The following is a 23,333-nucleotide window of genomic DNA, read 5'->3' as shown; positions in this document are numbered from 1 at the left end:
CGGACAGTCAGAAGGCTCAACCTGATCCGAGGAAAAACGAGGATGAAAACCAGAATTGCAGAAAAAAGGCGAAACCAAAGTAGCAGAACTAGCCCGATTATTAAGGGCAAACTCGGCCAATGGCAAAAAAGTCACCCAATCATCCTGATCAGCAGAAACAAAACATCTCAAATAAGTTTCCAACGTCTGATTAGTTAGCTCGGTTTGGCCAATCGTCTGAGGATGGAAGGCCGACGAAAAAGACAAATCAATGCCCATCTTAGCACAAAAAATCCGCCAAAATCTGGACACAAACTGGGATCCTCTGTCAGACACAATATTTTCAGGGATGCCGTGCAAGCGAACCACATTCTGAAAAAATAAAGGAACCAAATCGGAGGAGGAAGGCAACTTAGGCAAGGGCACCAAATGGACCATTTTGGAAAAACGATCACACACCACCCAGATGACAGACATTCTCTGAGATACTGGAAGATCTGAAATAAAATCCATGGAAATGTGCGTCCAAGGCCTCTTCGGGACAGGCAAAGGCAAAAGCAAACCGCTGGCACGAGAACAGCAAGGCTTTGCCCGAGCACAAATCCCACAGGACTGCACAAAGGAACGCACATCCCGCGACAAGGAAGGCCACCAGAAGGACCTAGCCACCAAATCTCTGGTACCAAAAATCCCAGGATGACCTGCCAACACCAAAGAATGAACCTCGGAAATAACTCTGCTGGTCCATCTATCTGGGACAATCAGTCCCTCTGGTGGGCAACGGTCAGGTCTATCAGCCTGAAATTTCTGCAGCACTCGTCGCAAATCTGGGGAAATGGCAGACAAAATCACTCCCTCTTTGAGGATACCAGCCGGCTCTGAAACTCCCGGAGAGTCAGGCACAAAACTCCTAGAAAGGGCATCAGCCTTCACGTTCTTCGAACCAGGCAGGTACGAGACCACGAAATCGAAACGGGAGAAAAACAACGACCAACGAGCCTGTCTAGGATTCATGCGCTTGGCAGACTCGAGATAAATCAGATTTTTGTGATCAGTCAAGACCACCACACGATGCCTAGCTCCCTCGAGCCAATGTCGCCACTCCTCAAATGCCCACTTCATAGCCAACAATTCCCGATTACCAACATCATAATTCCGCTCGGCAGGCGAAAACTTTCTTGAAAAGAAGGCACAAGGCTTCATCACAGAGCCATCAGAGCTTCTCTGCGACAAAACAGCCCCTGCTCAAATCTCAGAAGCATCCACCTCGACCTGGAAAGGAAGAGAGATGTCAGGCTGACATAATACTGGAGCTGAAGAAAACCGGCGCTTCAGCTCCCGAAAGGCTTCCACTGCCGCAGGAGACCAATTAGTCACATCAGAACCTTTCTTGGTCAAATCCGTCAAGGGCTTAACCACGCCAGAAAAATTAGCGATGAAGCGACGGTAAAAATTAGCAAAACCCAAGAACTTCTGAAGACTCTTAACAGATGTAGGCTGAGTCCAGTCATGAATAGCCTGGACCTTGACTGGGTCCATCTCAATAGTAGAAGGAGAAAAAATAAAACCCAAAAAGGAAACCTTCTGTACTCCGAAGAGACATTTTGAGCCCTTCACAAATAAGGCATTAGCACGCAGGACCTGAAATACCATCCTGACCTGCTTCACATGGGACTCCCAGTCCTCAGAAAAGACCAAAATGTCATCCAGATACACAATCATAAATTTATCCAGATATTCTCGGAAGATGTCATGCATGAAGGACTGGAACACAGAAGGAGCATTAGAGAGTCCAAAAGGCATCACCAAGTACTCAAAATGGCCCTCGGGCGTATTAAATGCTGTTTTCCATTCATCCCCCTGCTTAATACGCACAAGGTTATACGCACCACGAAGATCTATCTTGGTGAACCAACTGGACCCCTTAATCCGAGCAAACAGATCAGATAATAATGGCAAAGGATACTGAAATTTGACCGTGATTTTATTTAGAAGACGATAATCTATACAAGGTCTCAGAGAACCATCCTTCTTGGCCACAAAAAAGAATCCTGCACCAAGAGGGGAGGAGGACGGGCGAATATGTCCCTTCTCTAAAGACTCCTTTATATAACTCCGCATTGCGGCATGTTCTGGTACAGACAAATTAAAAAGTCGTCCCCTAGGGAACTTACCACCAGGAATCAAATTTGTAGCACAATCACAATCCCTGTGAGGAGGCAGGGCACCGGATCTGGGCTCATCAAATACATCCTGGTAGTCCGACAAAAACTCAGGGACCTCAGAAGGAGTGGAAGAAGCAATTGACACCAAAGGAGCATCGCCATGAATCCCCTGGCAACCCCAACTTGAAACAGACATAGCTTTCCAATCCAGAACTGGATTATGGGCCTGCAGCCATGGCAGACCCAAAACGACAACATCATGCAGATTATGCAGCACAAGAAAGCGAATCACCTCCTGATGTACAGGAGTCATGCACATGGTCACTTGAGTCCAATACTGAGGCTTATTCTCAGCCAATGGTGTAGCATCAATACCCCTCAGTGGAATAGGGAATTCCAAAGGCTCCAGGACAAAACCACAGCGCCTGGCAAACGACAAATCCATCAGGTTCAGGGCAGCACCTGAATCCACAAAAGCCATAACCGAGTAGGATGACAAAGAACAAATTAAAGTAACAGACAAAATGAATTTAGGCTGTATAGTACCAACGGTAACAGATTTAGCGATCTTTTTTACGCGCTTAGAGCATGCTGAGATAACATGAGTTGAATCACCACAGTAAAAGCACAACCCATTTTGACGTCTATGATTTTGCCGCTCAATTCTGGTCAGAATTCGGTCACATTGCATAGACTCAGGTCTCTGTTCAGAAAACACCGCCAGATGGTGCGCAGATTTGCGCTCCTGCAAACGCCGATCAATCTGAATGGCCAAAGCCATTGAGTCATTCAGACTTGCAGGCGTGGGGAACCCCACCATAACATTCTTAATGGCTTCAGAAAGACCTTCTCTGAAATTTGCAGCCAGGGCACACTCATTCCATTGAGTAAGCACCAACCATTTCCGAAATTTTTGACAATACACCTCAGCTTCATCCTGGCCCTGAGAGAGAGCCAGCAAGGCCTTTTCTGCCTGGTTCTCAAGATTAGGTTCCTCATAAAGCAATCCAAGCGCCAGAAAAAACGCATCCACATTCAGCAATGCAGGATCTCCCGGCGCCAGGGAGAAAGCCCCAATCTTGAGGGTCGCCACGTAACAGGGAGATAACAATTCTAACTTGCTGAGCGGAATCACCAGAGGAACGAGGTCTCAAAGAAAGAAATAATTTACAATTATTCTTAAAATTCAGAAACCGAGATCTATCTCCAGAAAACAACTCAGGAATAGGTACTTTTGGCTCAGACATAGGACTGTGAACAACAAAATCCTGAATGCTTTGCACCCTTGCAGCAAGATGATCCACACTAGAAGTCAGACTCTGAATATCCATGTCTGCAGCTGAACTCAAAGCCACCCAGAGATTAAGGGGATGAGAGAAGCTGGACAGACTGCCGCAAAGGGAGAGGAAAAAAAATAAAAATAAAATTGTACTCAGGACTCTCTTATCCCACTTCTGCGATGCATTAAACACTTTTCTGGCCTGCTGTACTGTTATGATCCCAGTGGCTTAGGATCACAAATCTAACCAGCTAAGTCAGAGATAATAGGACAAGCTCTGGGGATGTGGTAACTGGACTGACCGCAAACCTGATCCTAACCAAACACACTAAAGGTAGCCGTGGAACGTTTCCTGAAATCCTAGACGTCTCTTCACGGCCTGAGAAACTGACTACCCCTAGAGATAAAGTAAGACCTCACTTGCCTCAGAGAAATAACCCCAAAGATATAGAACAGCCCCCCACAAATAATAACGGTGAGTTAAGAGGAAAAGACAAACGCAGAGATGAAACAGGTTAAGCAAATGAGGCCCGCTAACACTAGATAGCAGAAAATAGCAAGGGATCTGTGCGGTCAGTAAAAAACCCTTTACAAAAATATCCACGCAGAGAATGCGAGAACCCCCACACCAACTAACGATGTGGGGGGAGCAACTCAGCACCCCAGAGCTACCAGCAAGCAGAGAAAGCACATATTAGCAAGCTGGACAAAACTCATAATATTTTAGGAAACATATTGAACATAGATGAGCAAGAATAAGCAAACAGAACTTAGCTTCTCATGGAGAGACTGATAACGGATGTAGACAGGAGCAATCAGAATAGCCCTGAATACAACGACAGCAGGCATAGACTGAGAGCCCAAGTGAGCTTAAATAGAAAACCAGCCCACAGATAACGAGACAGCTGATGCCAGTCACAAACCTGCAGAAAGACAGCACTCACACAGTACCACTTGTGACCACAAGAGGGAGCCCAGAAATAGAGTTCACAACAGGTTGCGGCCTTGATGAGGATGTTGTCTAAATAGGGAATGACGAGGATGCCCCTGCTGGGTACAATGGCCATCATTGTCGCCATCACTTTGGTAAAAACTCTGGGGGAGGTGGCTAATCCGAACGGCAGTGCCGTGAACTGAAGTGAAGCCCTTGAATGTTAAAATGAAGGAATCTCTGGTGCAGGTGAAAGATGGGAATGTCCAGGTAGGCATGTTGAATGTCCACCGAGCAGAGGAACTCCTCTGGTTCCATAGAGGCTATCATGGTTCGGAGGGACTCCATATTAAAGTGATGCAGTCATACAAATCTGTTCAGGAGTTTGAAGTCCAGAATGGGATGAACTGAGCCGTCCTTCTTTGGGACAAAAAACAGGTTGGAATGAAAACCTGAGAAGCGTTCTCGTGTGGGGAGGGAGACTATGACACCGGTCTGGAGGAGGGAGTCGATAGCCTTGAAAAAAAACAGAATGAGAGAAGTATTTTTTGGTGGACGGAACTTGTAACCGTAGGAGATAACGTCTCGGACCCAAGCGTTGTCAACTACGGTTAGCCACTCGTCCCAAAACTGAAGGAGATAACCTCCACCCCGAGAGGCTTCCCAGGTGGGGGGCGACCCGTCATGCTGAAGAGAATCTGTTGGTGCCTGACCTGGAGGGCCGGCGTTGTGTAGGTCTTGAACGCCAGGTCGGAGCAGGCTTAAAGGAGGGTCCTTTCCTTTGTTGACGTGCTGGAGACTTGTACTGTCAGGGTTACCCTGTGGTTGAAACCTCCAAAGGGAGCGAAAAGGAACTGTGCGAAGGGGCGTACGCTTAACCCTCTGTTGTGGTAGAAACGTACTTTTCCCTCCCGTGGCATTTGAAATTATCTTGTCTAGTTCTTCTCCAAATAGGCAAGAACCGTGGAAGGGAAGACCTGTGAGGAACTTTTTTGATGCGGAGTCCGCATTCCAGGCTTTAGGCCACAGGACCCTGCGGATAGAGATGATGTTGCCGGCTGCTATGGATAAACAGGTGGCTGCATCTAGAGATGTGAACAAAAGGTATTTACCCGCGTAGCCGATCTGGTCTGCCAGATCTGCCATGTTGTCAGCCGGGGCCCCGGCAACAATACCTTGGCAGAGATGCTTCGCCCAGACGAAGACAGCCTTGGCCACCCAGGTAGCGGCGAAGGACGGGCAGAGGAAAGAGCCTGTGGCCTCAAAGGCAGACTTAGCCAGAGACTCGATGTATCTGTCAGTGGCTTCCTTTACAGAGGAACTGTCAGACAGAGGGAGTAATGTCTGTGGCCAGCCGGGAGGCTGGAGGGTCCACTGAAGGAGACGTTGCCCACTTGTTAGGCAGGTTAGGCTGAAAAGGATACAGGATGCTTATGCGTTTTTTTCTCTGGAAATGCTTGTCTGGATGCTACCATTACACCTCGAGGGTCCTTTTGAACTTGTCGTGCTTCATTTTCCTGAAAGACACAGTCTGTTCAGAATGAGAAAACTCAGAGTCTTTAATGTCAAGAGTCTCATTAATAGCGACAATCAAACTATCCACCATGTCACGCAGTTTTGGGACCTGTGCTGAGTCCAGATCTGAATCTGACCCAGAACGAGGGTCTGACTCTAGCACCTCTCGAGCGTCCGATGGAGGGGACAGAGCGGGAGCTGGTGTCCTGGAAGGCGGTGATGGAGACGATGAGCTGGACAGTGAACTAATGCGGGCATGCTTTTTTGAAGCTCTGGACTTCCTGCGAGGGAAATCCCTTTGGGTATGCGAGGGGTTAATAGCTGATGCATCTGAGGGGGGGGGGGGTAGCTGAGACCCGCTACCAAGAGCAGGATTAGGAAGTCGTACTTTGGTTGGGTCAGCTACCGACTGAGATAGAGATGTGACCCACTCAGGAGGGGGCGCACTCTCGTTGCGAGTAGTGGGGGGCTCCTGGGAAGACATATTAGATGGTCTGCAATTAAGGCAGAGGGGTGAGGTCTGACTAGAGGGTAACTTCTTGTTACAGGAGGAACATGCAAAGTCTACTACAATGGGAGGAGAATGGGAGTGAGGCTCCCTAGGGTTAGACATAGAGAGACAGAAAAGGTATGTGCCAGGGGAGATCTGCCAGGGATGAGAGCCGACCCCCCAGTGACAGAGCTTAGAGACCTTGATCCTGGTCGGGAGCAATTTGTTGGGTAGAGCTGCAGAGAGCCCGACCGGGAGCTGCTGCTGCTGTGAGGCTGCGGAGCGGTGAGAGGAGGCTCTGGACTAGCAGCCGGCCAGGAGCTGCTGAGAGGCTGCAGAGTGGTGAGGAGATGGCGCTGGTTCATGGGTGGAGCCTGTAGGGCGTGCAGAATTCCTTTTTGATTGAGGCAGGGAGGGAGGGGGGGATCCGGGGAAGGTGCGCAGAGATGCCGGGCTGCTGAAAAAGAAAGGCGTGCAGCGCTAGGGGAGAGAGAGCTGTGCTGATAGGCCGGGAGGGGGGTGGGCAGTGCAAGGCGGAGAGTCAGCGCCAGTGATAGGCCATGCCTACCGCCGGCCAGCCAAATGCTGCAGCAGGCCCAGTTATAAGCCGGGGGCTAAAGTAGGAATGGGAGACCGCAGTGGGAAGGGGGAAGCATGGTATGCACTGCGGAGCGCCGAATGAGCCAGGGATGGTACCGGAAGGTGGCAATATGAGAGGATACCGCATGAATGTTCTCCACCCTCTGGTCAAGACCTCTAGAAATGTCTAAAATTTTATAAACATTTTTTTTATAAAAAAAGGAGCCCCCTGCTGTCGCATGTATACCTGTCCAGAAGATCCCGTATCCCTCTTCGCAGAAGTGGCGCTGGAAGACGGATCTGTATGTAGACCTCGGGGCCACTGGACCTCTGGTAGCCGTCGGGTAACAATTCCGTCTTCCTCCCCTAAGCGACCGGCTATGGAGGGCGGGCGATGTAGGGGGGTAGTAGCAAGGACCTGTCCGCTTGTCCGGCCTTGTGGATGCCCCAAACACGCTTGAAGTGTTAGGAGGCATGGGGTCCTGCCTGGCAGACACGAGAGGGTACAGTAGTGACGCATTCCCACACTGTGCTCCCGGTCTCTATGGGGGAGCGCGGACTGACCCATTACACTCTGTCACCCAGAATCACAAGCTGTATCTGAAAAATAGACATCATTAATAAAAAACAACAAAACCTAGATACGGGGCTGAGGCAGCCCGTGTTCACCTCCTACTGGCACTAAGCTAAAACTGATTAGCTTTCTGCCAGTTGAAGGGTGTATACTGCTGGGGAGGAGCTAAACATTTTTTTGCATATTGTCAACCTCTTAGTGGCAGCAGCATACACCATGGTTTCCTGTGTCCCCTAATGAAACGAGAGAGAAAAGCAAATGTGAATATCTATTAAATGGAGGGACGCAGAGCAAAACGGAAAAAAGCAGCAAAATCAGGAGAGCTCAGGGATTTTTACAAGATATTTATCTAAATTTTTTAATCAAATGGAAGGTCTTCTTTAAAAGAAATGCCTTTTGAAGTAAAAGTTAAAACTGAAAATACAAAGGACAGTATCTGAAATTACAAAAATTGCAAACTGAGAAGTACAGCCATTAAAAAATTTGAAGAACTCAATTACCTGAAGTCTCAATGAATTCAATAGTTGTTTTTGTCTTTCTTCACTTTTTTTGTCCAAATCATCATATCGATTTTGAGTGTCAGACACCCTCTGTTTAATCCTGCCAGACAAGAACTGTATTAATCTTTCTCAAATATATAAGTTACATATAACAAATATATGCTGAGCTGTCCTCTTTTATCATGTGGCTATATGTGCTTTTGAAAAAGCAGGGTGGAAACCATTACAAAGGCTATTACAATGTACAGCTGTGTGCACAGCACTGATGGGAGAAGGAACTTTTTACTGCAATCTGCAGATTTGTAATTTTATGCAGGTTTGAAGAAGACACCACAATGTCGCTTCATCAAAACAATTATTGCTAGAGATCATGCTAATTATAAGGCTGGTTTCTCACATCAGATATTTTTCTCAAGAGTGAAAAATGGTGCAGGTTTATTTTAGTTCCAATTTGATTCGTGTTTCAGCATTTACCATATGCCTATGGAAAAAATAAAATTCTTAGCTTCTCCTTCTCATTTAACAGTAAAATGCAGAAAGTACACAAATGACTGCAGAGTTTTGTGTGACTATGAGAGCAAAGTGTCCGTCATTGCATGTCTCACACTGGTAACGCCTCATTTCATTTAAAATTATCTCTGGAGGCAGATTCTCAGGGAGATCTATGTCCGGCCCATAGATCTTACGAGCTCATTTACATATTAAGAAAAAAGTGGATTTTTCTGGAATAAAACATCATATCAAAGATATCAAGGTATCATTTTATTCATCTTCCTTGATGCACATGTAGATGACTTAGGAGGGTTCATGCACACTTGCATGTTTACACCAGTATTTGATGTTTTAGCTTACAAATACTAATGTGAAATACTGTCCAAAATCCAAAACTGTGAATGAGGTACTGTGCTGCATTTACCTAGGGTAATACCATATCATGCATTTTAATTGTTCTGCTTTGGGCAGTTACTCCTCCAGATTTATGCATGCATCCTTAAAGGGACACTGTCACCCCCTCCAGCCGTTATAAACTAAAAGAACCACCTTGTGCAGCAGTAATGCTGCATTCTAATGGAGCGCCCCCAGATGCAGGGCCGTGGGGTACTCAGTACCGGGCCTCTCTGTCTCGGTTCTGGGGTTGTCACGGTGGCTAGACCCGGTCCGTGACCCTGCTAAGGGGCGTCCAGTGAAAGATGTGATGATGGTGCGAGGTGCAGGTCGCGATGAATAACAAGGACACAGGGTTGCAGTCTCTTTACCTCTTTACTGAAGGCTTCAGGATCCTCAATCCAGAGTACTGCTAACAGGGCTGGCTGAGACCGGCCGGTCCGAAGGCACATCCAGAGTTCCCTTTGCAGGTGGAAATCAGTGCATACCTTCTAGCGCCTGTGTGTTGTAGTACCTCCCTGCTGAGCCCCACGGGATAGTCCTCACAACTGTTGTGTCTGTTTCTGATGTTCTTCTTTCTCACAACTCGTATCTATTCTGATGTTCTTCTCCGTCCCCCAGATGATATGGATAGGACGCACCCGTATGACGGGTAGGCCTGGAGTTTTTCCGGGACCCTAGCGTCGGCCCTCTCCCACAATTGCCCCCTATGTCTTCTTAGGTGATTTAGGTGAGACAGCCAACCTAAAATTAACTGTCCTGCTGCTGTTTAAAGTATTGCTTGGAGCCTAATACTTCCTCGGCGTTCCGGCCACCGGCTACGCGCCTCAGTAGGATGTTGCCTCGATCTTACGGCACGACTCCTACTGGCTTTATCTCCTTTTTGCTTCGATCTCGTTTCTCACTTCTCCACAGTAAACCTCGCTTCTTTTCCTTTCTTAGGATGCCACCGCATTCGAGTGCAGGCGCGGCTCCGTAACGTTCTGTTCTGTTCGCTAGGCCACTGTCAGGATCCCACCCCTGACAGAGACCCCCCTGAATCTTCCCCCCTCAACAACCTCTGCCACAGGATGTTGCCTGGATCCAACCCAGTCAGCTTCTGACTAACTTCCTATCCAGCCCCCAGTTTTACCAGATTGTGAGGAGTGGCCTAATGCATAGAACCCTTTGCTCCCCCTGGTGGACAGAATGTGAATGAAGTGTAAAGTGTGACTGTGATACCTGGTCAGGTGAACTCCTTAAGTGCCATCAGACGTACCATCACTCCCCTTAGCGGCGGAGCGTCAGTACTGCAACGACCAGGACTCTGGGGCACTGCACTAACAAGGTGGCTCTTTTAGTTTTTGGTGCATGTATTCCCAAAATAAAGCTTTTTATAACTTCTCCAAAATACCTGTCTTTCGCCAGGGAGGCAGGTCCTCACCCCCCTGCTTGAAACGCCACACTGCCGTCACTCAAATCTTCAGGGGCGCTGGGCGCCGCCCCCATCGCGCTGTTTTTGCATGAAATCCGGCGCCTGCACTGTGTAGTACTGTCTGGTGCAGGCGCAGTGAGCTCTGGCCGTCTGACGTCACAGCCAGGCTTGCAGACTGCGCCTGTGCGGCCAGTGTGGCCACCCACCTTGTGAATCCCAGCCCCACAGTGTGTTATGCATTATGCAGAGTGCAGGGCTGGGATTCACAAGCAGGGCGGCCTCACAGGCGCAGTCTGCAAGACTGCATCGGAGGTCAGAAGGCCAGAGCTCACTGCGCCTGCACCAGACAGTACTACACAGCGCAGGCGCCGGATTTCATGCGAAAACAGCACGATGGAGGCGGCGCCCGGCGCCCCTGAAGATTTGAGTGACGGCAGTGTGGCGTTTCAAGCAGGGGGGTGAGGACCTGCCTCCCTGGCGAAAGACAGGTATTTTGGAGAAGTTATAAAACGCTTTATTTTGGGAATACATGCACCAAAAACTAAAAGAGCCACCTTGTTAGAATGCAGCATTACTGCTACACAAGGTGGCTCTTTTAGTTTATAACGGCTGGAGGGGGTGACAGTGTCCCTTTAAACCATTAATGGTTATTCATGGGTATTCATATTATTACCATTCATATTATTATCAGCACCATTCAGGAAACAATAATACATTGCTTAAGAATAACAATCTTACAGGGCATTAGCAAAGTGATTTTTTGCCACTAGGGACTCTCCATTTTTTCGTAGGCTGGTAACTCGGCTATTGAGAGCTGCCAAAACTTTCTCAAACTGCTTGTGTCTGTTCAAAAGAATCTGAACTGTATCCAATTGGTCCTGAAACATAGTAAAAAAAAGTGTAAATAATCTGACACTAAAGTAAAGTAATTTTATAATTATTTCTTCCATACTATAACCTCCAATTGATCCAAATTACAAGAAATGGCTGGTTTTGAATTGTAGGCTATATCGTTTTCATTATTGGCAGCATACAGTTGTATGAAAATTTTTGCCCTCTTCCTGATTTAGTATTCTTTTGCATGTTTGTCACATTTAAATGTTTCAGATCACCAAACAAATGTAAATATTAGACAAAGATACCACAAGTAAAAACAAAATGAAGTTTTTAAATGAAGGTCTTTATTATTAAGGAAAAAAGAAATCCAAACCTACAGGGCCCTGTGTGAAAAAGTGATTGTCCCCCCTTAAAACATAAATTAACTGTGGTTTATCACATCTTTTGGAAGCTGAATTCAAATTCCCTAGTCACACCGAGGCCTAATTACTGCCACGCCTGTTCTCAATCAAGAAATCACTTAAAAAGGACCTGCCTGACAAAGTGAAGTAGACCAAAAGTTTCTTAAAAGCTAGATATCATGCTGAGATCCAAAGAAATTCAGGGACAATAGAGAAATAAAGTAATTGAGATCAATCAGTCTGGAAAAGGTTATAAAGCCATTTCTACACCTTTGGGACTTCAGCGAACCACAGTGAGAGCCATTATCCACAAATGGCTAAAACATGAAACAGTAGTGAACCTAACCAGTAGCCTCAATTAAGGTCAGCGTTCATGACTACACTATAAGAAAGAGACTGTGCAAAAATGGCCTCCATGGTAGAGTTTCAAGATGAAAACCACTGCTGAGCAATAAATACATAAAGGCTCATCTCAGTTTTGCCAGAAAACATCTTGATGATCCCCAAGACATTTGGGAGAATACTCTTTGGACTGACGAGACAAAAGTTGAACTTTTAGGAAGGTGTATGTCCCACTAAATTTAGTGTAGAGGTAACACAGCATTTCAGAAAAGGAACATGATACCAACAGTAAAATATGGTGGTGGTAGTGTGATGGTCTCGGGCTGTTTTGCTGCTTCAGGACCTGGAAGACTTGCTGTGGTAAATGGAACCATGAATTCTGCTGTCTACCAAAAATTCCTGAAGGTGAATGTCCGGCCATCTGTTTATGACCTCAAGCTGGAGTGGCCTAGTCAAAGTCCTGACCTAAGTCCAATTGAGATGCTTTGGCATGACCTTAAAAAGGCGGTTCTTGGTCAGAAACCACCAACAATTACAACAATTCTGGGAACATGAGTGGCCAAAATTCCTCCAGAGCGTTGTAAAAGACTCATTGCCAGTTATCACAAATGCTGGATTGCAGTTGTTGCTGCTAAGGGTGGCCCAATCAGTTCTTAGGTTTAGGGGGCAGTTACTTTTTCACACAGGGCCATGTAGGTTTGGATTTATTTTTCCCTGAATAACAAAGACCTTCACTTAAAAACTGCGTTTGGTGTTTACTTGTGTTATCTTTGTCTAATATTTAAATTTGTTGGGTGATTTGAAACATTTAAGTGTGACAAACATGCAAAAGAATAGGAAATCAGGAAGGGGCTAAACAATTTTTACACAACTGTATGTTAGTTATAATGGAAAGTGTAACCAGCAGCACAAACTAAGGTAAGAGTGAAAGAAAGAAAATCATCATATACATGTACTAAAAAGGAGAAACCATAACTAATATGGCATGCAACAACCCTTGTATTGAAATCCCATTACACCAATCAAGGGGTTTGCCCGATTTTGACTGATCACTGAAGATTCAAATGCTGGGACCTATGATTCCAAAAACGGTGTAATGAAATGCCCAACCGTGCAGAGTGTCGATCTTTTACAGTCTCATAGAAAATGTTGCTGCCATCTCTCCACTCGAATGAGGCATTTTAGAGACATGTGGTCAATCTGGCAAAACCTATTAACCCCTCTGCATATATTTAGAGTATACACACATTTATCAACCTGGGTATCATCTAATGAAATCTCAAAATATTTTAAAAAGTGGGTCTTACCCCAAGATCGTTCACCCTCAGAAATGCTTCATGGCTGGAAATTGCTGCATTGATGCTGTCAGCTTCTCGCAAAAATTGCTGCAGCTCCAAGCCTTGTTCTAGTTTTTCTGTTCTTTCTACCCACAAGTCGCTGAGATCATTGTACCCTTGAATGAGGCTCACTAAGGAATCTCGTACTTCAGGACTATTGCTGGAGTCTAACACATTTTTACCCATTTGCTGCAGTTCAATGATTCTATGTGCAAGAAAATATATAGTGGTTAGTGTAAAGCAACAAACACATAGCATGATGCAAATGTAAATGTCAAAAACTTCAAAGGAGGTCAGTCCTATAGACTTCAAGAGGACCAATCTTCTATTGATGACCTATCTTAGAAATAAGTCATCCCAAGGACTATTGGGACTGGCTCCTCACCTGTCTCTCTGACCGTCAATCTCTTTCAGCAGGTACCGATGGTCCCTTAGAAGCTGTTCTGCTGAGGTTACATCTGTGCCCATCTCCTCACTTGTCAGCTTTTCCTTTATGTCTTGGATCCACAACATCTGTCTGTGGCTGTCCTGTAGGAAAGTCTTTTGATCTTTGTCCTTTTGGAGTTTGTCCTTTTTCGCCTGAGCTTCTTCTTTCAGTTGTCCAAGAAGTTTTTCCATTTGTTCAATTTGTTTCCTGATGGCTAAACTCTCTTGTGGATTTGTGTGTCTCATTCTGAAAAAGAAATAAGGAAATAAATATGAAGAAATGGAAAAAAAATCTGGCTGGGAACTTACAACATACATGAATTTTTTCCCTGAAACATCAAATATTGCCTTGGTTCCTTACAATCAAGTGCTGAGTTGGACAGTACTCAAGGCTTTTGAAAATGGAGTCTAGAGTGGAGGACCCAGCCTCTTAAGCTATACAATCCCCAAGACATTTAGGACAAGGTAATCTCTTAAAAGGGCTTTTCATTATTGATAACTTGATAACCTTTTTTTGTTAGGGTGCCTCAAAAATAAGCTAATCATGGACTGTCCCGTTACAGGACTGTGGCTACACGGCAATGTTGGCTGTGACACAGGTCGTGTGGCCAAAGATTGCTATTTGCAGCTGCTACATTGCATCGCAGCTCAATAGGAGTGGATGAAGGCGCATTGCGACCCCTAGGGTCCTACAGTGATCAAGTTGCAAAAAATCCCTGTTGGACTTGTGACTAGGGATTGCAATCTCTGGAGTGGAGAAACCTGGTGGCAAGTGTTTAGTGTCACTGCTGCACCACAACAGGGTATATGTTGTGCCGACAGAGTGCTACCGTGGCACCTGCAAACAGCTGATCAAAGGGGGTTCTGGGTTCCGTGCGCCCATCAATCTGATATCAATAACCTATTCCAAGAAAGTCTTGTATGGGTATGTTCTCACAGGATTTTTTGAACACTAGTGTGCACACATGTGTTTTCTTCATCAGAAACTGCTTCACAAAATTGCTGGCGGTATTTTCCCTGAAAAATCTTTTTAGATGTCTTCTTGGATGCCTTCTGCGGTGGATCTGCCATGGCATTTTTTAAAAAATTCTATACATAGTAAAGTAAAGGTCAAGTCACTTGTTTTAGCCACTGCACAGTTCTTAAAGTAGCAAAAAAAACGGAACAAGTCATTTTGACAAAGCTGTGCATACTTTCCTTATTTTTGGAGGGTTTTTAGCATTATCAGGTGAAATCCTCTAGAAAAACATGTTGTGTGCACGTATCCTATCTCAGAAAGCTAGATATAGAAATAAGATATTAGAAAAATCTTTATACTGTAGCTATAAGATGTATTCTAAGACCATATTGTAGATGTCCTGTATTGGTGGCCTTGTGCAGTACTTACGATTCTTCCATAGACTTTAGATAAGCGATTTTTCTCTCTAACACATCAATATCCCTCTCGTGTGCTTTCCACTGACGCTCCTCCGACTCCAGATTCCCAGATGGCTCTGAACTCTCCAGCTCTTTTCTCTTCTCCTGCATCAGGGTTTCCATATTTTGACAGTTTTGCAGAAAAGTCTTCACATCAGCCAGGCCGATAAGCTCTGCACCCTTTTCCTCTTTCAGAACTTCCAAGCGATTCCAACTGAGTGGAATAAATATTATTATTTCTTTAGTCTTTTATCAAGATCCAAGTCCAACATGAATAGTATGCATTATCAATGGGGTTTTACCAAAGATAACATTGATGTCCAATAATGACTGTAACTAGCAAGGGTGGACATCAGGATTCTTATGCCTTTGTATTTGATCTATGACTTATCACCAACTTTTCAGAACATTTCTATTTCCTGCTGAGCATGTGATTCAAATCAAATGGACAGCAAAAGAGGCAAAACTGGATTCAGACAGAACCTCGGCCCTTGTCATCTACAATATAATTGTCTAAGGGTTACTTCCTGCGCAATATACAACGTGGACTGCACAATATACTACGTGGGCTGCACAATATACAACGTGGGCTGCGCAATATTCAACGTGGGCTGCGCAATATTCAACGTGGGCTGCGCAATATACAACATGGGCTGCGCAATGTACAATGTGGGCTGCACGATATACTACGTGGGCTGCGCAATATACGTGGGCTGCGCAATATACTACATGGACTGCGCAATATACTACGTGGGCTGCGCAATATACTACGTGGGCTGCGCAATATACTACGTGGGCTGCGCAATATACTACGTGGGCAGCACAATATACTAGGTGGGCTGCACAATATACAACATGGGCTGCGCAATATACAACGTGGGCTGCGCAATATACAACGTCGGCTGCGCAATGTACAACGTGGGCTGTGCAATATACTACGTGGGCTGTGCAATGTACTACGTGGGCTGCGCAATGTACTACGTGGGCTGCGTAATGTACTGCGTTGGCTGCGCAATGTACTGCGTGGGCTGCGCAATGTACTGCGTGGGCTGCACAATATACTACGTGGGCTGTGCTATACACTACGCATACATATTCTAGAATACCCGATGCGTTAGAATCGGGCCACCATCAAGTTCAGTATAATGAGGAAAACAGGGTACAGAGTCTACAATTTTGTACTCTTTAATTTTTTAAGCTGTCCCACAAATTCCCTAGTGTGATCTGCTGTGCTATCGTGTTTCAGCAATGGACCTATTAATTAATATAAATAAAGAATAAAAAAAATATTTGTGATCTTTTTTTGAGAAATGCAAGCGAGATACCTGGTGGTATAACTTACAAGACTGAAAGGTGTTGTCTGGCTGCTATTTATTTATTTTTAAAATCTTATTAATGGCTTGTTACTCAAGTTTTGACTCTTCCTTCCCAGTTTCTGCTTTGTAGCCCCTCTGGACAGACAGTAAATGTGCAGTTATTTCCTGTGTGTCGAGAAGGACTGGCAAGCAGAGACCGGTAAGAAAGACAAAAAGCATCAGAACTGCACTGGCGGCATATCAGTGAGAAGAGTATGGCTTTTACAACATTCTGAAATGGTTATAAAAAAAATGTTGGTATAGACAACCCCTTTAAAAAGGTCTTATGCTGACGTATTGGTGCTGAACACTACAACACATTCTTGTCTTGTGTAGCCTTGCATGGACTCCACATCACCGTCTTGTCTGGTCTTGGGAACCAAGACAATGTTAAACAAGGAGGACCACCTGTATACAACCTGAATTACTATAGTGATTAATGACCACTGATAGTTAACCCAAGGTCTTAATGACAAAGCCAGTGAGTAAGACCAATAAAGTTACCACACCTTTTACTAATGGCCTTCAGGTGGTCCAGAATTTGACTTTTCATGTCAGGAGCAATCTTGACTAATTCATTTGCCATGTTGTTAATCTCGCCTAGACGTGCCTTACCAGCTGCCAGATCAGTCAGGAAATTCTGGAATAAAAACATCCAATGTTACTTATTGAATGATTAAAATATTTATAGCGATGTCCAAAATCTGTTGCCATCTAAAAACAGTATGCTGCGGGTCACCATGATTTATCACCATCTTAATAGCCTGGATGACAGTAAAACTAAATTAAAACTAATTGGAAAAATGGAAATATATATTTAACATACTTAAAGGTGACCTGACCAGTCTTATCTTATTTTATTCCCTCTCCTCCTCTTATTATTCTGTTTTTTCTTTTTTTTAAAATACGCCATGTGGCCCTGGATATATGACTTTTATTTTATTCAGTGCTATTTTTTAGGTTCTTTACAAAAGGGGCAGTGCTCACAGGGTAATTATGCAGAGAAGCCTTAAGACACGCCCTAGAAAATCCTGTGAGCCACGCCCCCTTGGTAAAAACAATAATATTAACACTAAATAAAAAGGTCTCATATCTCTGGAACAGTATAGCATATAAAATAAAACAAAAAAACAAGCATGGAAGCAACATCTGATGACTACAACATTGCTACTCAACGACTGAAAAAATAACAAAAGGCGCCATAGAACCTAATGAGCAGAGACCAAAGTAAAATAACCTTCTTTACAGGTTACCTGAAAACTGTTAAAATGTTTGCCCAATGAATAATTGTGCACAGATTTTATGAGTTTTTGGCATATTTATGATAGTCCTGGCCAGCTCCGGACACTTTTTGAAAAGTGGGCTGAGCTTTGCTGTTACTTTGTGACCAAGTAAAGCAGACAAATTAATCAAAATTTTGTCTCTGACCCATGTACATTTCTTGCTAAGGCCCACAGCGTTAACAGACATGCACCTCTTAATGTATTTTTGACACATTATGCCACACACTCGTCATCAAGACTGGCATGCAAAACGTCAATCTTGGTGAATCCAGGTCTCTGGGTGCTTTTGCATTGGTCCATTGTCAGCAACTAGGAGAACTTGTTTCCCAATAATTGGCCAGTTAAAAGAGTCTGATGATCACTAGACAAACAAATGTTTGTTAGTCGGGTGAAACTATATTTAAAGCTTGCTTAAAAATAATCGTTCTAGGCAGCACATTGACTTGGCAGTCTATGTGTACAGAACAATCATTTTACTGATCATTATGTGCATATGGAAGCTGGCCTGTGTAAACAGGATTCTATGTAGTTGTTTAATAGCCACCATCAGCCAGTTTAAATGATTCGTTGGCAATAAAGCACTTTGGGTACAAAAATAAATCTTACTGATAAATATTTCAAAATGATTTTAGAAAACTCCTGCAAATTTGAGCTAGTTTTATTTTGTTCACAGTACATGAAAATATTATGCAGATAACACTGCCAAGAATATTTATTAGTTCTTACACAATGTTCTTTTGTAACCGGATAAAATACATTTCCTAGATCTGTCAGAGCAAAGCTGAAAATTATGCTTGGAGGAGCCGCTTTGTGATTCAATATTCAAATTTAATATTTAAATGAAAACCATATTGTGTTCTTGAAAGGTAAAAGGAAAGAATTACAACTATCATTAGCCTGCAAGCAACAAGGAATCAAGAACAACTAGGATAGCAGGTAGGGCACAAACCAGCCACAACGCATGTTTCGCATTACCTTCTTCAGGGGTATTAACACGAAAAACTAACACAAAAACACATGATGTGTTTGATTTGTGCCTACTTGGTATTCTGGTAATTACTGGTTATTTAATTAGGAATTGATTTGACAAGTATTTGGTATTTTTTAGGATTCGCCTATGCTCATGGTGATATCATTTATTTTTGTATGTCTTATGTCTTGCTTTATTGTATGCTATTTCACTTGGTTTTATACTTTTTACATACAATATTGGTTGTGCCTAATTACTAGGAACTCGTGTGTATAGCCAGTGAACCAGAGTACTTGGGCCGGACCTATCACATGTCCTATGCATCTTTAGTTCTCTGTGTTTATATGAATTAATAAAGATATTTATAAGGTTTTGTATTTAGTTGTCACATTGTGCACATTCTTTGGTTTCATTTGCTAGTTTTTTTAAGGCATTTATTTCAAATATTGGTCAAATATTGGATTATTTTAAGGATAATGGTGGTCTCTCAACTACATTTTGGCAAGGAGTGATTCGTGGTGGTGGCTGCATATAACAAGACCCACTACTGTACAACCCTTTCAATCAAAAATGTACCGTACAATTTTGTCAATTGTATGTCAGTTTAGTTTAGTTTTGGAGAAAAAAACAGTCTACGGATAAAACAATGCTGGTTTCTAACATATAAGGGCACAGAGCTGTACGCAGGTTCCCTCTGCAAATACGGATGTGACTGGCCTAAAAATGTAAATGTTCACGTGAACTGAGCCTAATAGCTTGTTAACCGACACGGTTTGTAAGGCTAGTGTGGTTCCCGTGTCTGTAGAGCCACAAAATGCCTGCGTGTGTGGTATACTTTTATCAGTATCACCAGCTATGGTGAGGGCTAAGTTCTCTGCTGTTATGACTGCATCCACACATTTTACCCAATTCCTTACTGAGGATTGTGCACTTTGGCCTGAACCAGGAAGTGTGCACGGGAGGAGGTGCTTGCAATGTACAGACACTACTGCAGAGCAGTGAAGATGTAGGAACTTAAGAGGCAGCATGATGGAGGTCCTCAGGCAGAAGAGAGGAGCATTCTCTCTCTGCCAGGACAAGCTGCAAGAGGCAGGGTATCAGTCCCTAGAGCACAGAGACTTCCAAGGTATGTGCTAAACTGAAAGCCGTCTCAGTTTTCATATAAGGAGCAGTAGTGGGCTTTTGCCCACGAGCTCAGCAGTGCATAGAATCAGGGACACTGCTGCAAGAGAAAGTGTTTTCCACAGGATTCAAGCTGCCTGCACACTGGAAGGGATCATTAATCCAGTAACTGTTTACCTTGGACCCCTGGGGGTCCAAAGAATCCTTTACCAGATGTACAATTAGCAGCAGGAAGTCTACACTACATCACAGCAGAGAAACTGAACGCTCACCATGCAGGTCTGACCAATACTCTGTGTATGAATTGTATGATAGTGTCTGGAACTGTTTGCAGAACTTCAGTAAAATGTACAAACTGATCATTACCCTGTTTAACGCTGATTATTATCTGCTGCACCATTCCTGTTCTAACTACCCTGGGAGCCAGCCCTAGTTGGGAAGGGGTTAATCATCTGGTACTGTACATCACCATCTAACTCTCAGGGAACCTCTTCTGTGCACAACCATACCACGCCGAACATCCCAACTAGCGTCACAAACCATTTTATTATTAACCCCCACAATTGACAAAGACTGGTGCGAGCCCCCAGTCGGACTCGACCAACACTCAGAACTGCCGTGACTCAGTACCATTACTGGAGGGGCCCAGCTGAAGCAGCACACTAGCTTTTAGTCACTGTGGCCCCGATATATCATGACTGGCACTATGCACAAATTTTACGACTTTTCAAAGCAATTTAGGCCAGAATTCTGAATGTCACACCAGTAATAGGCCACCTACCTCATACTTTTGCTGCATGACCTCCACATTTTCAGGGTTTGGCTGAAAAGTCTGAAAAATTGTCTCCTTGTCATCCATCCAAGATTGGAACTCCCCACAAGCGCTGTAAAACTGATACAGACGGACCATTTCTTCCAAAGCTTTCTTCCTTTTCTACAAAGCAAATATAGAGTCAGATTTCTGCCACAATTTAAAAGATAAGAAAAAGATTCCTGGCACTGAAGACAAAGACATGACACCGATGTCATCACTTCTACCCACAGTTATTGCATAATCATAGAAAGCTCTTTGTCCTGTAGAACTTAAACATTTAATGGCCCCTTGGGAAAGCTCCGATTGCCCCTTATTGTTTACCAGCAGACATGTTTTGTGAAAAAGTGGACCTGATCCATAATTTTGGAGGCTGACAGGCCTTTGCATATCCCATCAGGGATCACAATAAGAAAATTGGAAAGTCAGGAAAGGGTTGCAAGCTCTGACACCATGCAAATAGAAGTTATCATCACCAGAAATATCATCTTCTACAAAAGAAACTTTGGAGAGATGCAGTGAAGAGTCTCAAAGCAGAGACTGAAAAAAGTTGAGGTCTCATGGTTCCACTGAGTGGTGGTGCACAATGAGCCACTCGTTGTAATAACATCTTCTGTCTCTTCAAGGAGTGGAGGCCGAATGGAGAAAACCCATGTGATGGAAATTGCCCTGTTCAAATTTGTGAGAGTAGGACCTTTCTGTTCACACTAGTGAAATTGGGAGCCTACCAATTTTTGCATAACATTTTCAAAAGCTACTGCACATAATACTATTAGAAAGATTAACATATTGAAGCAGGGGTCTAAAGGGTAACGTTTCTCCTTATGGAGAGTGACATACCAGCTGGCTTGTCAAGGTAAGGAGGCTTATTCGCCGTGCAATGCTCCTCTGGGAATTTAAATATGCAAATTGCCTCTTCTGAGAAAAAGAGGACTTAACTCAATAGCGCCACCTGTTGGAAGTAGCGATCCTACAAGTCACAATCAACCCTTTAACGAGTCGTGCAATATGACTTAGGATAAAAGCCAAATCAGTATCTCAATTCGCAGACACGGTGTTTCGGGCTGTTGGCCCTCGTCCGTGCGAAGCATGAGAACTGATTTGGCTAGGTGAGAGGCTCTGGACTGGGGTCTAAGGGGTAAGGTTTCTCCTTATGGAGAGTGACCTCTTTTTCTCAGAAGAGGCAATTTGCATATTTAAATTCCCAGAGGAGCATTGCACGGCGAATAAGCCTCCTTACCTTGACAAGCCAGATGGTATGTCACTCTCCATAAGGAGAAACGTTACCCCTTAGACCCCAGTCCAGAGCCTCTCACCTAGCTAAATCAGTTCTCATGCTTCGCACTGACGAGGGCCAACAGCCCGAAACACCGTGTCTGCGAATTGAGATACTGATTTGGCTTCTATCCTAAGTCATATTGCACGACTCGTTAAAGGGTTGATTGTGACTTGTAGGATCGCTACTTCCAACAGGTGGCGCTATAGAGTTAAGTCCTCTTTTTCTCAGAAGAGGCAATTTGCATATTTAAATTCCCAGAGGAGCATTTCACGGCGAATAAGCCTCCTTACCTTGACAAGCCAGCTGGTATGTCACTCTCCATAAGGAGAAATGTTACCCCTTAGACCCCAGTCCAGAGCCTCTCACCTAGCCAAATCAGTTCTCATGCTTCGCACTGACGAGGGCCAACAGCCCGAAACACCGTGTCTGCGAATTGAGATACTGATTTGGCTTTTATCCTAAGTCATACTGCACGACTCGTTAAAGTGTTGATTGTGACTTGTAGGATCGCTACTTCCAACAGGTGGCGCTATAGAGTTAAGTCCTCTTTTTCTCAGAAGAGGCAATTTGCACATCTTGAAGCAGGCAGGGATGCCAACTGTCCAGAAATTCCAGGACAGTCCGTAAAAATAAGGCACTTTTTTGCTGTTTTAGTAAAAAAAATTTGAGGCGTCAATGATTTTCTTTTTAAGCTAAAAAAAGAAATATATACAGATTATTTTAACTTTATCATTTACAGTTTACAGTGAAGGCAGTTACAGTGAAGGCAGTTAATGTCTTTATATCAGGATGTTGGGCTGCATACATGGATCACTTATAATAATAGTTTATTATAGTTTTCCAATGTGTCCGTATACAATATTGTCTGTTTGATAAGCTGTCCAGAAGAAATAAAGTGTCAAATTGGCAACCCAAGTAGCAAGTTTTCATTTAGGGAAAAGCTCAATCAGAGATTGATGACATTTCTAATTCCAGCTATACTTGCAATTAGAAGAGCGTACAAACGTATTACCTTGGCCAGTTGCTGAAGATTTTCATAAGAAGCTTCTATCTCTTCCTGCACACCTCTGATATTGTCTGGTGACATCTGAGGGTCTTGTTTGGAGTCTTCGGTCTCAGGGGGCATTAATGCCACGTAGCCTCTTTTTTGTGGTCTGCTCCTTTCTTGTGTTATAACATTTCCAGTCTTTTTCTCCTGCTGGAAATCAAATGAAAAAGGATGAATTCATAAAAATGAATACACTAAACCTAATCATGTAAACTATTGTAAGTGGACAGAACAATTGTCAATCAAATGGGAATGTAGTAAACATGCACTTTGACACCAAACATTGTAATTTTACCTTTAAGACAGTGCTAACCTACAGTTTCTTGGAGGTTGCAACAGTGTAAATCCCATCAGGTATTATGATGTCAACTATTCTGAGTAAGGTCTGCAATAAA

At 44.0% G+C, this 23,333-nt stretch overlaps 1 protein-coding gene across 5 annotated transcripts in view; it reads right to left on the bottom strand.

Annotated features, from left to right (window-relative positions):
- The window catches only part of SPTBN5 (spectrin beta, non-erythrocytic 5), a 445,401-nt gene that overhangs the window by 285,965 nt on the left and 136,103 nt on the right, over positions 1-23,333 (bottom strand). For 4 of the 5 annotated variants that reach the window (XM_077264001.1, XM_077264014.1, XM_077264022.1 and 1 more), the window contains exons 13-20: positions 22,903-23,088; positions 20,582-20,734; positions 16,935-17,065; positions 15,042-15,284; positions 13,614-13,901; positions 13,199-13,433; positions 11,050-11,189; positions 8,013-8,112 (exon numbers count right to left, since the gene is read on the bottom strand). In XM_077264001.1, coding sequence (XP_077120116.1) covers positions 8,013-8,112; positions 11,050-11,189; positions 13,199-13,433; positions 13,614-13,901; positions 15,042-15,284; positions 16,935-17,065; positions 20,582-20,734; positions 22,903-23,088 — 1,476 coding nt within the window. The remainder of the gene's footprint in view (positions 1-8,012; positions 8,113-11,049; positions 11,190-13,198; positions 13,434-13,613; positions 13,902-15,041; positions 15,285-16,934; positions 17,066-20,581; positions 20,735-22,902; positions 23,089-23,333) is intronic. The other variant, XM_077264005.1, reaches the window with a different exon arrangement.

Source organism: Ranitomeya variabilis, chromosome 1 (assembly GCF_051348905.1).
Source record: "Ranitomeya variabilis isolate aRanVar5 chromosome 1, aRanVar5.hap1, whole genome shotgun sequence".
NCBI lineage: Eukaryota > Metazoa > Chordata > Amphibia > Anura > Dendrobatidae > Ranitomeya > Ranitomeya variabilis.
The sequence above is the reverse complement of the archived record's forward strand: the minus strand, read 5'-3'. Positions and strand labels throughout refer to the sequence as shown.